This window comes from Oncorhynchus tshawytscha, linkage group LG27 (genome assembly GCF_018296145.1).
Source record: "Oncorhynchus tshawytscha isolate Ot180627B linkage group LG27, Otsh_v2.0, whole genome shotgun sequence".
Classification (NCBI taxonomy): domain Eukaryota; kingdom Metazoa; phylum Chordata; class Actinopteri; order Salmoniformes; family Salmonidae; genus Oncorhynchus; species Oncorhynchus tshawytscha.
In genome coordinates this window covers 17,950,359-17,966,102 of record NC_056455.1, presented here as the reverse complement: position 1 = coordinate 17,966,102, position 15,744 = coordinate 17,950,359, and the positions used below count along the sequence as shown (strand labels likewise).

The 15,744-nt window shown below is 45.0% G+C and overlaps 1 protein-coding gene across 1 annotated transcript in view; it reads right to left on the bottom strand.

Annotated features, from left to right (window-relative positions):
* The window catches only part of LOC112234104 (myosin phosphatase Rho-interacting protein-like), a 32,615-nt gene that overhangs the window by 9,766 nt on the left and 7,105 nt on the right, over positions 1 to 15,744 (bottom strand). Inside the window, 6 exon segments of the mRNA XM_042307111.1 lie at positions 92 to 626; positions 789 to 898; positions 1,030 to 1,119; positions 1,256 to 1,324; positions 1,535 to 1,591; positions 1,827 to 1,931. Coding sequence (XP_042163045.1) covers positions 92 to 626; positions 789 to 898; positions 1,030 to 1,119; positions 1,256 to 1,324; positions 1,535 to 1,591; positions 1,827 to 1,931 — 966 coding nt within the window.

The following is a 15,744-nucleotide window of genomic DNA, read 5'->3' as shown; positions in this document are numbered from 1 at the left end:
GTCCACCATTAAGCCAACCAGCAGCAGAGAAAGCACCTCATAACTTTAACATTGTTCCTGTTAGGAATCATTTTGAGATACACAGACTCACCCTCCTGTGGTAGGTCTCCAGTAGAATCCCCATATCCTCTTTATCCTTGCCCTGGGACTCAGTGTACAATGGAACAGTCTTCTCCTGTCTAAAGGCAGTCCTTTCCACCTGCTGCCAGCACTGTTCAATCTCCCTCTGCACCCTCTGGTGAGTCCTGGGTGACCTGGGACTGATACCTCCTCTGTCACAGTCCATCTCCCAGCCCACAAGGAAGCCGAGCATGCTGTCATACCTCCTCCTCCTCTCCTCTCGCCTCCTCTTCCTCTCCAGGTCCCCTACCTCCATCCGAAGAGGCTCCTTTGTCTCCTGCTGCACCTCCTGCTCAGGGGCTAGCAGGGCCATAGGGCTGAACTCAGCCCAGTCAAAGGTCTTGGAGCGCCCTTCGCGTCTCCTCTCACGGATGCGGCTCTGTTTGGGCCCCTGGACTCTCTCTGTAGGGACCTCAGAGGAGGGGGAGGAGTCCTGGGTCACGTCTGGCTTAGGGAGGGGCAGTGACTCTGATGGGCTGCAAGGGACGTGATGGACTTGCAAGCTGCTTTACAATCACAACAGAATAACACAAATACTTACTGACGGAGGAAATGAGGCATTCTGCCGAAACAAAGGCAGAGACCTTCCCATCACTACTATAGAATGGTGGTAGTCTACTAATGTATTACTATGTAGTAGAGAGGCTGGTATTACAGACGCCATTTACCTGGCTACATCAGGAGCGTTAGATGGATGGACATTCTTCATGAGGGCCTGGATCCAGTTTCTCCGTATCCCTGCAGTCATGGCTGACAGAGTAAAGACACACTTCTGGGTCTGAGGGAAGACATTTGGAATATTACTTTGATTGAGTATAGGAGACTTACTGTATGTATAGAATGGATCAACATTCATGATCATGATCATCCTGTTGATTTCAATTTTTGTAGGTATAGATTTAGTCTTACATGGATCTGAAAGCCGTAGTTCCTCTGGACCTGGTGCTCTGAGACATTATGACACTTGGTCAAATCAATCTCCCCCTCCAGATCTGAGTTCTAACAAGAGAAGATGACAAACATCAATTCAAGACTTGGGATGAAAAAAAAAACAAAACCATGTTTCCCTGTCCTCACAAAATCACATATCTATGTGTACTTCATTCAGTAAAAATGAAAATGCACATGAACTTGCCTCCTCTGCGAAGGAATCCTTGTAGTACCTCAGACTGTCAGCTGACAGCACAAACCAGTATTTCCTCCACTAGAGGGGAGCAGACAGACATTATAAGGGATAGTAGATGCAAAAACCTACATAATACATTTGAACTGTCAGGCTTCACCTTCATAGCAAGGATCCACATCACTAAATGTACACGCATACATTCAGGATCCATGTGCCTTTGGGGTAGAAATGTGGGAAGGTGTTCAGTGACGAAAGTAAAAGACATTCTGGATCTGTCCATTCCTATACCTGATCCTCCTTATCCAGTTTCATCATCCACCCTTTCTTGAAGTTCAGCAAATCAGGCTATAAGGAAGATAAGACAGTAAGTTAGTCAGGAGTTCAAAGAGGCACGGCCATACAGTTGTTTTCAGACACTTCAACATAAAAGTAAACTGCCGTCAATCCACTTGGGGCTTTCATTTATACTTGTTTAAATTATGAGAGCATCCTTGTTTGAACTGTGACAGTTTTCTGACATGTTTTACAACTTGGCCCCAGCTTTCAGTGCACAGAAATTCCAGAAGTAATAAGCACTCACAGTCATGACAGACTCTGAGGTCCTGCGGTCCAGTGACTTAGCTCTTCTCTGAGGAGGAGGGACGGTGAGTTGACCTGGGCTTAGATCTCCACACGACTGCAGTTTCTGGGTGTAACAACAGGACACTATCAATTACTGAAGTAACAATGTAGAAGGTGTCAGATGGTTTAGCAAATGTGATCATGTCCTGTATTACTGTAAACTTGTTGCAAATAAAAAACAAGATTATCATTTTCCTTTAGTCTATCATGACTGAGACAGCTTGGACGTCTGCATTGTATCAAGCAGAGAACCCACAAGTCATGGCAGGTCTCTGGCAGGCAGTGTTGTGAGATGTAAGGCTTATTGTGGGACACAGCAGGAGAGAGGAAGTGCTCTCTATACAGGGGCTATTAAACCTTACTCACATTAAGAATGAGTTCCACTCTGGTGACTGGGCTTGGCTGGGTAGTGTATGAAAAGACGTTGGAGGCTGTATTATCCCTGATGGCCCCTGGCATCCAGTCTCACAAGCCCAGGGATGTTAAAAGTCCCAAATCTCTGTCTTGACAAGATTCCCACATCCCTGACTGTTACCTACCAAAGCTACCTCATATTGGGTTTCATCCTGGCTAACCAAATAGCTCTAAAAACACATCAGAGAGTCCCTTTAAATCTAGATTAGCCAGCGCTAAATGAAACTAGAGACAGAGGCACCATATGAAACAAGATTATTTTCTCATTTACTTGAGACTTCAACAGCCTCATTCTTTTTACTCTTATGTAATAAAAAAAGAAAAACGACCACTTCAGTAAATCCAGAACATTCTTCGTCTTGTGCCCAGCTATTTGCATAGAAAACTATCCAAGGACACATAACAGTAACATGAGGGAGAGAACACTCTGCTCCAGCCAGCAGTGTGAACTAGCCTCCTGTCTTCTCCAACAACACTGACCATTCTGGACAGTTGCTGTCTTCCAATGAAGTCCCTTTTCCCTAGGATAGGATGGGAAAGGGGAAGTGGGACTATCTGGGGAATCTGAGCCTGGGGGACAGAGTGAACTGTGAACAGGCATTTGACCTCTCACTCCAATACCCCCTGCAACAAAAAAAAAAAACTACTGGAACTGGAGGAACATAAATGAACACATGGGATAATATGTTCCGTTGGGTAGGGACTTAAGAGAAAACTCCTACAGAGGGATTTAATCAGAGATTAACGTTAAACCTTTGACCCCATTGGATGGCCATACTGTGTATGATGTGTCTAACTAAATCATATTACTGGGTTCAACAGTTCATACAGTATCTCATAATATAAACAGAAAGATATACAGTACACCAGCCATAGTCTGTGAAAAATCAACTACAATGAATTAAGGTGCAACCAGTTGCACTTTAATTGAGGAGGACGGGCTCATAGTAACGGCTGGAACGGAATAAATGGAATGGTATCGAACACATCAAACACATGTTTCCATGTGGTTGATAACATTCCATTCACTCCATTCCAGACATTATTATGAGACGCCCTCCCCTCAGCAGCCTCCTGTGACGTCAACAGTATGTTTTCTACATCTAGTACAATGTAGAAATGGTACTGTGTACCAGTATGGACTGTACATGTGTTCTATACTGTAGTGTTAATCCTAAATGCTGGTCATGTATTTGTTGTTGTCAGGAGTAGACAGACTGATACTTATGCTTTAGTCACTACCTTAATCACAGGAGCCAGTCTGAGAACATGGTGACTGTCATTTCACAAACAGATGTGCACTTGACTCAGGAGATACTGTTCAGTGATAGTCCCTCCCAGCCTCAAACACATGACCAACAGCAGCTCCCTACAGTCACAACAGCTCCCTACAGACACAACAGGTCCCTACAGATACAACAGCTCCCTACAGATACAACAGCTCCCTACAGATACAACAGCTCCCTACAGATACAACAGCTCCCTACAGATACAACAGCTACTACAGATACAACAGGTCCCTACAGATACAACAGCTCCCTACAGATACAACAGCTCCCTACAGATACAACAGCTACTTACAGATACAACAGCTCCAGATACTACAGATACAACAGCTACTTACAGATACAACAGGTCCCTACAGATACAACAGCTCCCTACAGATACAACAGCTCCCTACAGATACAACAGCTCCCTACAGATACAACAGGCTCCCTACAGATACAACAGCTCCCTACAGATACAACAGCATCTCCCTACAGATACAACAGCTCCCTACAGATACAACAGCTCCCTACAGATACAACAGCTCCCTACAGATACAACAGCTACTTACAGATACAACAGCACCCTACAGATACAACATCTCCCTACAGATACAACAGCTCCCTACATATACAACAGATACAGATATAACTGCTCCCTACAGATACAACAGCTACTTACAGATACAACAGCACCCTACAGATACAACAGCACCCTACAGATACAACAGTCCCTACAGATCCCTACAGATACAACAGCACCCTACAGATACAACAGGTCCCTACAGATACAACAGGTCCCTACAGATACAACAGCTCCCTACAGATACAACAGCTCCTACAGATACAACAACTACTTACAGATACAACAGCACCCTACAGATACAACAGCTCCCTACAGATACAACAGCTCCCTACAGATACAACAACTACTACAGATACAACAGGTCCCTACAGATACAACATACAGATACAACAGCTCCCTACAGATACAACAGCTCCCTACAGATACAACAACTACTTACAGATACAACAGGTCCCTACAGATACAACATCTCCCTACAGATACAACAGCACCCTACAGATACAACAGCACCCTACAGATACAACAGGTCCCTACAGATACAACAGCACCCTACAGATACAACAGCATCCTACAGATACAACAGGTCCCTACAGATACAACAGGTTCCTACAGATACAACAGCACCTACAAATACAACAGGTCCCTACAGATACAACAGCTCTCTACAGATACAACCTACTTACAGATACAACAGCACCATACAGATACAACAGCTCCCTACAGATACAACAGGTCCCTACAGATACAACATCTCCCTACAGATACAACAGCTCCCTACAGATACAACAGGTCCCTACAGATACAACAGTTCCCTACAGATACAACAGCTCCCTACAGATACAACAGCATCCTACAGATACAACAGGTCCCTACAGATACAACAGGTCCCTACAGATACAAATACAACAGGTCCCTACAGATACAACAGCACCCTACAGATACAACAGCACCCTACAGATACAACAGGTCCCTACAGATACAACAGCACCCTACAGATACAACAGCTCCCTACAGATACAACAGCTCCCTACAGGTCCCTACAGATACAACAGATATAACTGCTCCCTACAGATACAACAGCACTTACAGATACAACAGGTCCCTACAGATACAACATCTCCCTACAGATACAACAGCTCACTACAGATACAACAGCTCCCTACAGATACAACAACACTTACAGATACAACAGGTCCCTACAGATACAACATCTCCCTACAGATACAACAGCTCCCTACAGATGCAACAGGTCCCTACAGATACAACAGTTCCCTACAGATACAACAGCTCCCTACAGATACAACAGCATCCTACAGATACAACAGGTCCCTACAGATACAACAGGTCCCTACAGATACAACAGCTCCCTACAGATACAACAGGTCCCTACAGATACAACAGCACCCTACAGATACAACAGCACCCTACAGATACAACAGGTCCCTACAGATACAACAGCACCCTACAGATACAACAGCTCCCTACAGATACAACAGCTCCCTACAGATACAACAACCTTACAGATACAACAGCACCCTACAGATACAACATCTCCCTACAGATACAGCAGCTCCCTACAGATACAACAGGTCCCTACAGATACAACAGTTCCCTACAGATACAACAGCTCCCTACTGATACAACAACATCCTACAGATACAACAGCACCCTACAGATACAACAGGTCCCTACAGATACAACAGGTCCCTACAGATACTACATGTCCCTACAGATACAACAGGTCCCAGATACAGATACAACAGGCAGATACAACAGCACCCTACAGATACAACAGGTCCCAGATACAGATACAACAGCACCCTACAGATACAACAGGTCCCTACAGATACAACAGCTCCCTACAGATACAACAGCACCCTACAGATACAACAGGTCCCTACAGATACAACAGCTCCCTACAGATACAACAGGTCCCTACAGATACAACAGGTCCCTACAGATACAACAGCACCCTACAGATACAACAGCTCCCTACAGATACAACAGCTCCCTACAGATACAACAGCTCCCTACAGATACAACAACTACTTACAGATACAACAGCACCCTACAGATACAACAGGTCCCTACAGATACAACAGGTCCCTACAGATACAACAGCACCCTACAGATACAACAGGTCCCTACAGATACAACAGCACCCTACAGATACAACAGGTCCCTACAGATACAACAACATCCTACAGATACAACAGCACCCTACAGATACAACAGGTCCCTACAGATACAACAGCACCCTACAGATACAACAGGTCCCTACAGATACAACAACACCCTACAGATACAACAGGTCCCTACAGATACAACAGCACCCTACAGATACAACAGGTCCCTACAGATACAACAGCACCCTACAGATACAACAGGTCCCTACAGATACAACAGCTCCCTACAGATACAACAGCACCCTACAGATACAACAGGTCCCTACAGATACAACAGCACCCTACAGATACAACAGCTCCCTACAGATACAACAGCTCTCTACAGATACCAACTACTTACAGATACAACAGCACCCTACAGATACAACAGCTCCCTACAGATACAACAGCTCCCTACAGATACAACAACTACTTACAGATACAACAGGTCCCTACAGATACAACATCTCCCTACAGATACAACAGCTCCCAACAGATGCAACAGGTCCCTACAGATACAACAGTTCCCTACAGATACAACAACATCCTACAGATACAACAGCACCCTACAGATACAACAGGTCCCTACAGATACAACAGGTCCCTACAGATACAACAGGTCCCTACAGATACAACAGCACCCTACAGATACAACAGGTCCCTACAGATACAACAGCACCCTACAGATACAACAGGTCCCTACAGATACAACAGCACCCTACAGATACAACAGGTCCCTACAGATACAACAGCACCCTACAGATACAACAGGTCCCTACAGATACAACAGCTCCCTACAGATACAACAGGTCCCTACAGATACAACAGCTCCCTACAGATACAACAGGTCCCTACAGATACAACAGCACCCTACAGATACAACAGCTCCCTACAGATACAACAGCTCTCTACAGATACAACAACTACTTACAGATACAACAGCACCATACAGATACAACAGCTCCCTACAGATACAACAGCTCCCTACAGATACAACAACTACTTACAGATACAACAGGTCCCTACAGATACAACATCTCCCTACAGATACAACAGCTCCCTACAGATGCAACAGGTCCCTACAGATACAACAGTTCCCTACAGATACAACAGCTCCCTACAGATACAACAGCTACTTACAGATACAACAGGTCCCTACAGATACAACATCTCCCTACAGATACAACAGCTCCCTACAGATACAACAGCTCCCTACAGATACAACAGCTCCCTACAGATACAACAGCTACTTACAGATACAACAGCACCCTACAGATACAACATCTCCCTACAGATACAACAGCTCCATACATATACAACATCTACTTACAGATATAACTGCTCCCTACAGATACAACAGCTACTTACAGATACAACAGGTCCCTACAGATACAACATCTCCCTACAGATACAACAGCTCCCTACAGATACAACAGCTCCCTACAGATACAACAGCTCCCTACAGATACAACAGCTACTTACAGATACAACAGCACCCTACAGATACAACATCTCCCTACAGATACAACAGCTCCCTACATATACAACAGCTACTTACAGATATAACTGCTCCCTACAGATACAACAGCTACTTACAGATACAACAGCACCCTACAGATACAACAGCACCCTACAGATACAACAGGTCCCTACAGATACAACAGCACCCTACAGATACAACAGCACCCTACAGATACAACAGGTCCCTACAGATACAACAGCACCCTACAGATACAACAGCTCCCTACAGATACAACAGCTCTCTACAGATACAACAACTACTTACAGATACAACAGCACCCTACAGATACAACAGCTCCCTACAGATACAACAGCTCCCTACAGATACAACAACTACTTACAGATACAACAGGTCCCTACAGATACAACAGCACCCTACAGATACAACAGGTCCCTACAGATACAACAGCTCCCTACAGATACAACAGCTCACTACAGATACAGGTCCCTACAGATACAACAACATCCTACAGATACAACAGCACCCTACAGATACAACAGGTCCCTACAGATACAACAGCACCCTACAGATACAACAGGTCCCTACAGATACACAGGTCCCTACAGATACAACAGCACCCTACAGATACAACACAGTCCTCCCTACAGATACAACAGCACCCTACAGATACAACAGGTCCCTACAGATACAACAGCTCCCTACAGATACAACAGCACCCTACAGATACAACAGGTCCCTACAGATACAACAGCACCCTACAGATACAACAGCTCCCTACAGATACAACAGCTCTCTACAGATACAACAACTACTTACAGATACAACAGCACCCTACAGATACAACAGCTCCCTACAGATACAACAGGTCCCTACAGATACAACAACACTTACAGATACAACAGGTCCCTACAGATACAACATCTCCCTACAGATACAACAGCTCCCAACAGATGCAACAGGTCCCTACAGATACAACAGTTCCCTACAGATACAACAACATCCTACAGATACAACAGCACCCTACAGATACAACAGGTCCCTACAGATACAACAGGTCCCTACAGATACAACAGGTCCCTACAGATACAACAGCACCCTACAGATACAACAGGTCCCTACAGATACAACAACACCCTACAGATACAACAGGTCCCTACAGATACAACAGCACCCTACAGATACAACAGGTCCCTACAGATACAACAGCACCCTACAGATACAACAGGTCCCTACAGATACAACAGCTCCCTACAGATACAACAGGTCCCTACAGATACAACAGCTCCCTACAGATACAACAGGTCCCTACAGATACAACAGCACCCTACAGATACAACAGCTCCCTACAGATACAACAGCTCTCTACAGATACAACAACTACTTACAGATACAACAGCACCCTACAGATACAACAGCTCCCTACAGATACAACAGCTCCCTACAGATACAACAACTACTTACAGATACAACAGGTCCCTACAGATACAACATCTCCCTACAGATACAACAGCTCCCTACAGATGCAACAGGTCCCTACAGATACAACAGTTCCCTACAGATACAACAGCTCCCTACAGATACAACAGCTACTTACAGATACAACAGGTCCCTACAGATACAACATCTCCCTACAGATACAACAGCTCCCTACAGATACAACAGCTCCCTACAGATACAACAGCTCCCTACAGATACAACAGCTCCTTACAGATACAACAGCACCCTACAGATACAACATCTCCCTACAGATACAACAGCTCCCTACATATACAACAGCTACTTACAGATATAACTGCTCCCTACAGATACAACAGCTACTTACAGATACAACAGGTCCCTACAGATACAACATCTCCCTACAGATACAACAGCTCCCTACAGATACAACAGCTCCCTACAGATACAACAGCTCCCTACAGATACAACAGCTACTTACAGATACAACAGCACCCTACAGATACAACATCTCCCTACAGATACAACAGCTCCCTACATATACAACAGCTACTTACAGATATAACTGCTCCCTACAGATACAACAGCTACTTACAGATACAACAGCACCCTACAGATACAACAGCACCCTACAGATACAACAGGTCCCTACAGATACAACAGCACCCTACAGATACAACAGCACCCTACAGATACAACAGGTCCCTACAGATACAACAGCACCCTACAGATACAACAGCTCCCTACAGATACAACAGCCCTACAGATACAACAACTACTTACAGATACAACAGCACCCTACAGATACAACAGCTCCCTACAGATACAACAGCTCCCTACAGATACAACAACTACTTACAGATACAACAGGTCCCTACAGATACAACATCTCCCTACAGATACAACAGCTCCCTACAGATACAACAGCTCCCTACAGATACAACAACTACTTACAGATACAACAGGTCCCTACAGATACAACATCTCCCTACAGATACAACAGCACCCTACAGATACAACAGCATCCTACAGATACAACAGGTCCCTACAGATACAACAGGTTCCTACAGATACAACAGCATCCTACAGATACAACAGGTCCCTACAGATACAACAGGTTCCTACAGATACAACAGCACCCTACAAATACAACAGGTCCCTACAGATACAACAGCTCTCTACAGATACAACAACTACTTACAGATACAACAGCACAATACAGATACAACAGCTCCCTACAGATACAACAGGTCCCTACAGATACAACATCTCCCTACAGATACAACAGCTCCCTACAGATGCAACAGGTCCCTACAGATACAACAGTTCCCTACAGATACAACAGCTCCCTACAGATACAACAGCATCCTACAGATACAACAGGTCCCTACAGATACAACAGGTTCCTACAGATACAACAGCACCCTACAAATACAACAGGTCCCTACAGATACAACAGCACCCTACAGATACAACAGCACCCTACAGATACAACAGGTCCCTACAGATACAACAGCACCCTACAGATACAACAGCTCCCTACAGATACAACAGCTCCCTACAGATACAACAACTACTTACAGATATAACTGCTCCCTACAGATACAACAGCTACTTACAGATACAACAGGTCCCTACAGATACAACATCTCCCTACAGATACAACAGCTCACTACAGATACAACAGCTCCCTACAGATACAACAACTACTTACAGATACAACAGGTCCCTACAGATACAACATCTCCCTACAGATACAACAGCTCCCTACAGATGCAACAGGTCCCTACAGATACAACAGTTCCCTACAGATACAACAGCTCCCTACAGATACAACAGCATCCTACAGATACAACAGGTCCCTACAGATACAACAGGTTCCTACAGATACAACAGCACCTTACAGATACAACAGGTCCCTACAGATACAACAGCACCCTACAGATACAACAGCACCCTACAGATACAACAGGTCCCTACAGATACAACAGCACCCTACAGATACAACAGCTCCCTACAGATACAACAGCTCCCTACAGATACAACAACTACTTACAGATACAACAGCACCCTACAGATACAACATCTCCCTACAGATACAGCAGCTCCCTACAGATGCAACAGGTCCCTACAGATACAACAGTTCCCTACAGATACAACAGCTCCCTACTGATACAACAACATCCTACAGATACAACAGCACCCTACAGATACAACAGGTCCCTACAGATACAACAGGTCCCTACAGATACTACAGGTCCCTACAGATACAACAGGTCCCTACAGATACAACAGCACCCTACATATACAACAGGTCCCTACAGATACAACAGCACCCTACAGATACAACAGGTCCCTACAGATACAACAGGTCCCTACAGATACAACAGCACCCTACAGATACAACAGGTCCCTACAGATACAACAGCTCCCTACAGATACAACAGCACCCTACAGATACAACAGGTCCCTACAGATACAACAGCACCCTACAGATACAACAGCACCCTACAGATACAACAGGTCCCTACAGATACAACAGCACCCTACAGATACAACAGCTCCCTACAGATACAACAGCTCCCTACAGATACAACAGCTCCCTACAGATACAACAACTACTTACAGATACAACAGCACCCTACAGATACAACAGGTCCCTACAGATACAACAGGTCCCTACAGATACAACAGCACCCTACAGATACAACAGGTCCCTACAGATACAACAGCACCCTACAGATACAACAGGTCCCTACAGATACAACAACATCCTACAGATACAACAGCACCCTACAGATACAACAGGTCCCTACAGATACAACAGCACCCTACAGATACAACAGGTCCCTACAGATACAACAACACCCTACAGATACAACAGGTCCCTACAGATACAACAGCACCCTACAGATACAACAGGTCCCTACAGATACAACAGCTCCCTACAGATACAACAGCACCCTACAGATACAACAGGTCCCTACAGATACAACAGCTCCCTACAGATACAACAGCACCCTACAGATACATCAGGTCCCTACAGATACAACAGCACCCTACAGATACAACAGCTCCCTACAGATACAACAGCTCTCTACAGATACAACAACTACTTACAGATACAACAGCACCCTACAGATACAACAGCTCCCTACAGATACAACAGCTCCCTACAGATACAACAACTACTTACAGATACAACAGGTCCCTACAGATACAACATCTCCCTACAGATACAACAGCTCCCTACAGATGCAACAGGTCCCTACAGATACAACAGTTCCCTACAGATACAACAACATCCTACAGATACAACAGCACCCTACAGATACAACAGGTCCCTACAGATACAACAGGTCCCTACAGATACAACAGGTCCCTACAGATACAACAGCACCCTACAGATACAACAGGTCCCTACAGATACAACAACACCCTACAGATACAACAGGTCCCTACAGATACAACAGCACCCTACAGATACAACAGGTCCCTACAGATACAACAGCACCCTACAGATACAACAGGTCCCTACAGATACAACAGCTCCCTACAGATACAACAGGTCCCTACAGATACAACAGCTCCCTACAGATACAACAGGTCCCTACAGATACAACAGCACCCTACAGATACAACAGCTCCCTACAGATACAACAGCTCTCTACAGATACAACAACTACTTACAGATACAACAGCACCATACAGATACAACAGCTCCCTACAGATACAACAGCTCCCTACAGATACAACAACTACTTACAGATACAACAGGTCCCTACAGATACAACATCTCCCTACAGATACAACAGCTCCCTACAGATGCAACAGGTCCCTACAGATACAACAGTTCCCTACAGATACAACAGCTCCCTACAGATACAACAGCATCCTACAGATACAACAGGTCCCTACAGATACAACAGGTTCCTACAGATACAACAGCACCCTACAGATACAACAGCACCCTACAGATACAACAGCTCCCTACAGATACAACAGCACCCTACAGATACAACAGCTCCCTACAGATACAACAGCTCCCTACAGATACAACAACTACTTACAGATATAACTGCTCCCTACAGATACAACAGCTACTTACAGATACAACAGGTCCCTACAGATACAACATCTCCCTACAGATACAACAGCTCACTACAGATACAACAGCTCCCTACAGATACAACAGCTCCTACAGATACAACAGCTCCCTACAGATACAACAACTACTTACAGATACAACAGGTCCCTACAGATACAACATCTCCCTAGAGATACAACAGCTCCCTACAGATGCAACAGGTCCCTACAGATACAACAGTTCCCTACAGATACAACAGCTCCCTACAGATACAACAGCATCCTACAGATACAACAGGTCCCTACAGATACAACAGGTTCCTACAGATACAACAGCACCCTACAGATACAACAGGTCCCTACAGATACAACAGCACCCTACAGATACAACAGCACCCTACAGATACAACAGCTCCCTACAGATACAACAGCTCCCTACAGATACAACAACTACTTACAGATACAACAGCACCTTACAGATACAACATCTCCCTACAGATACAACAGCACCCTACAGATACAACAGGTCCCTACAGATACAACAGGTCCCTACAGATACAACAGCACCCTACAGATACAACAGGTCCCTACAGATACAACAGCACCCTACAGATACAACAGGTCCCTACAGATACAACAGCTCCCTACAGATACAACAGCACCCTACAGATACAACAGGTCCCTACAGATACAACAGCACCCTACAGATACAACAGCACCCTACAGATACAACAGGTCCCTACAGATACAACAGCACCCTACAGATACAGCAGCTCCCTACAGATACAACAGCTCCCTACAGATACAACAGCTCCCTACAGATACAACAACTACTTACAGATACAACAGCACCCTACAGATACAACAGGTCCCTACAGATACAACAGGTCCCTACAGATACAACAGCACCCTACAGATACAACAGGTCCCTACAGATACAACAGCACCCTACAGATACAACAGGTCCCTACAGATACAACAACATCCTACAGATACAACAGCACCCTACAGATACAACAGGTCCCTACAGATACAACAGCACCCTACAGATACAACAGGTCCCTACAGATACAACAACACCCTACAGATACAACAGGTCCCTACAGATACAACAGCTCCCTACAGATACAACAGCACCCTACAGATACAACAGGTCCCTACAGATACAACAGCTCCCTACAGATACAACAGCACCCTACAGATACAACAGGTCCCTACAGATACAACAGCACCCTACAGATACAACAGCTCCCTACAGATACAACAGCTCTCTACAGATACAACAACTACTTACAGATACAACAGCACCCTACAGATACAACAGCTCCCTACAGATACAACAGCTCCCTACAGATACAACAACTACTTACAGATACAACAGGTCCATACAGATACAACATCTCCCTACAGATACAACAGCTCCCTACAGATGCAACAGGTCCCTACAGATACAACAGTTCCCTACAGATACAACAACATCCTACAGATACAACAGCACCCTACAGATACAACAGGTGCCTACAGATACAACAGGTCCCTACAGATACAACAGGTCCCTACAGATACAACAGGTCCCTACAGATACAACAGCACCCTACAGATACAACAGGTCCCTACAGATACAACAACACCCTACAGATACAACAGGTCCCTACAGATACAACAGCACCCTACAGATACAACAGGTCCCTACAGATACAACAGCTCCCTACAGATACAACAGGTCCCTACAGATACAACAGTTCCCTACAGATACAACAGCTCCCTACAGATACAACAACATCCTACAGATACAACAGCACCCTACAGATACAACAGCACCCTACAGATACAACAGGTCCCTACAGATACAACAGCTCCCTACAGATACAACAGGTCCCTACAGATACAACAGCTCCCTACAGATGCAACAGGTCCCTACAGATACAACAGTTCCCTACAGATACAACAGCTCCCTACAGATACAACAACATCCTACAGATACAACAGCACCCTACAGATACAACAGCTCCCTACAGATACAACAGGTCCCTACAGATACAACAGCACCCTACAGATACAACAGGTCCCTACAGATACAACAGCACCCTACAGATACAACAGGTCCCTACAGATACAACAACACCCTACAGATACAACAGGTCCCTACAGATACAACAGCACCCTACAGATACAACAGGTCCCTACAGATACAACAGCACCCTACAGATACAACAGGTCCCTACAGATACAACAGCTCCCTACAGATACAACAGCACCCTACAGATACAACAGGTCCCTACAGATACAACAGCACCCTACAGATACAACAGCTCCCTACAGATACAACAGCACCCTACAGATACAACAGCTCCGTACAGATACAACAGCTACCTACAGATACAACAGCACCCTACAGATACAACAGCACCCTACAGATACAA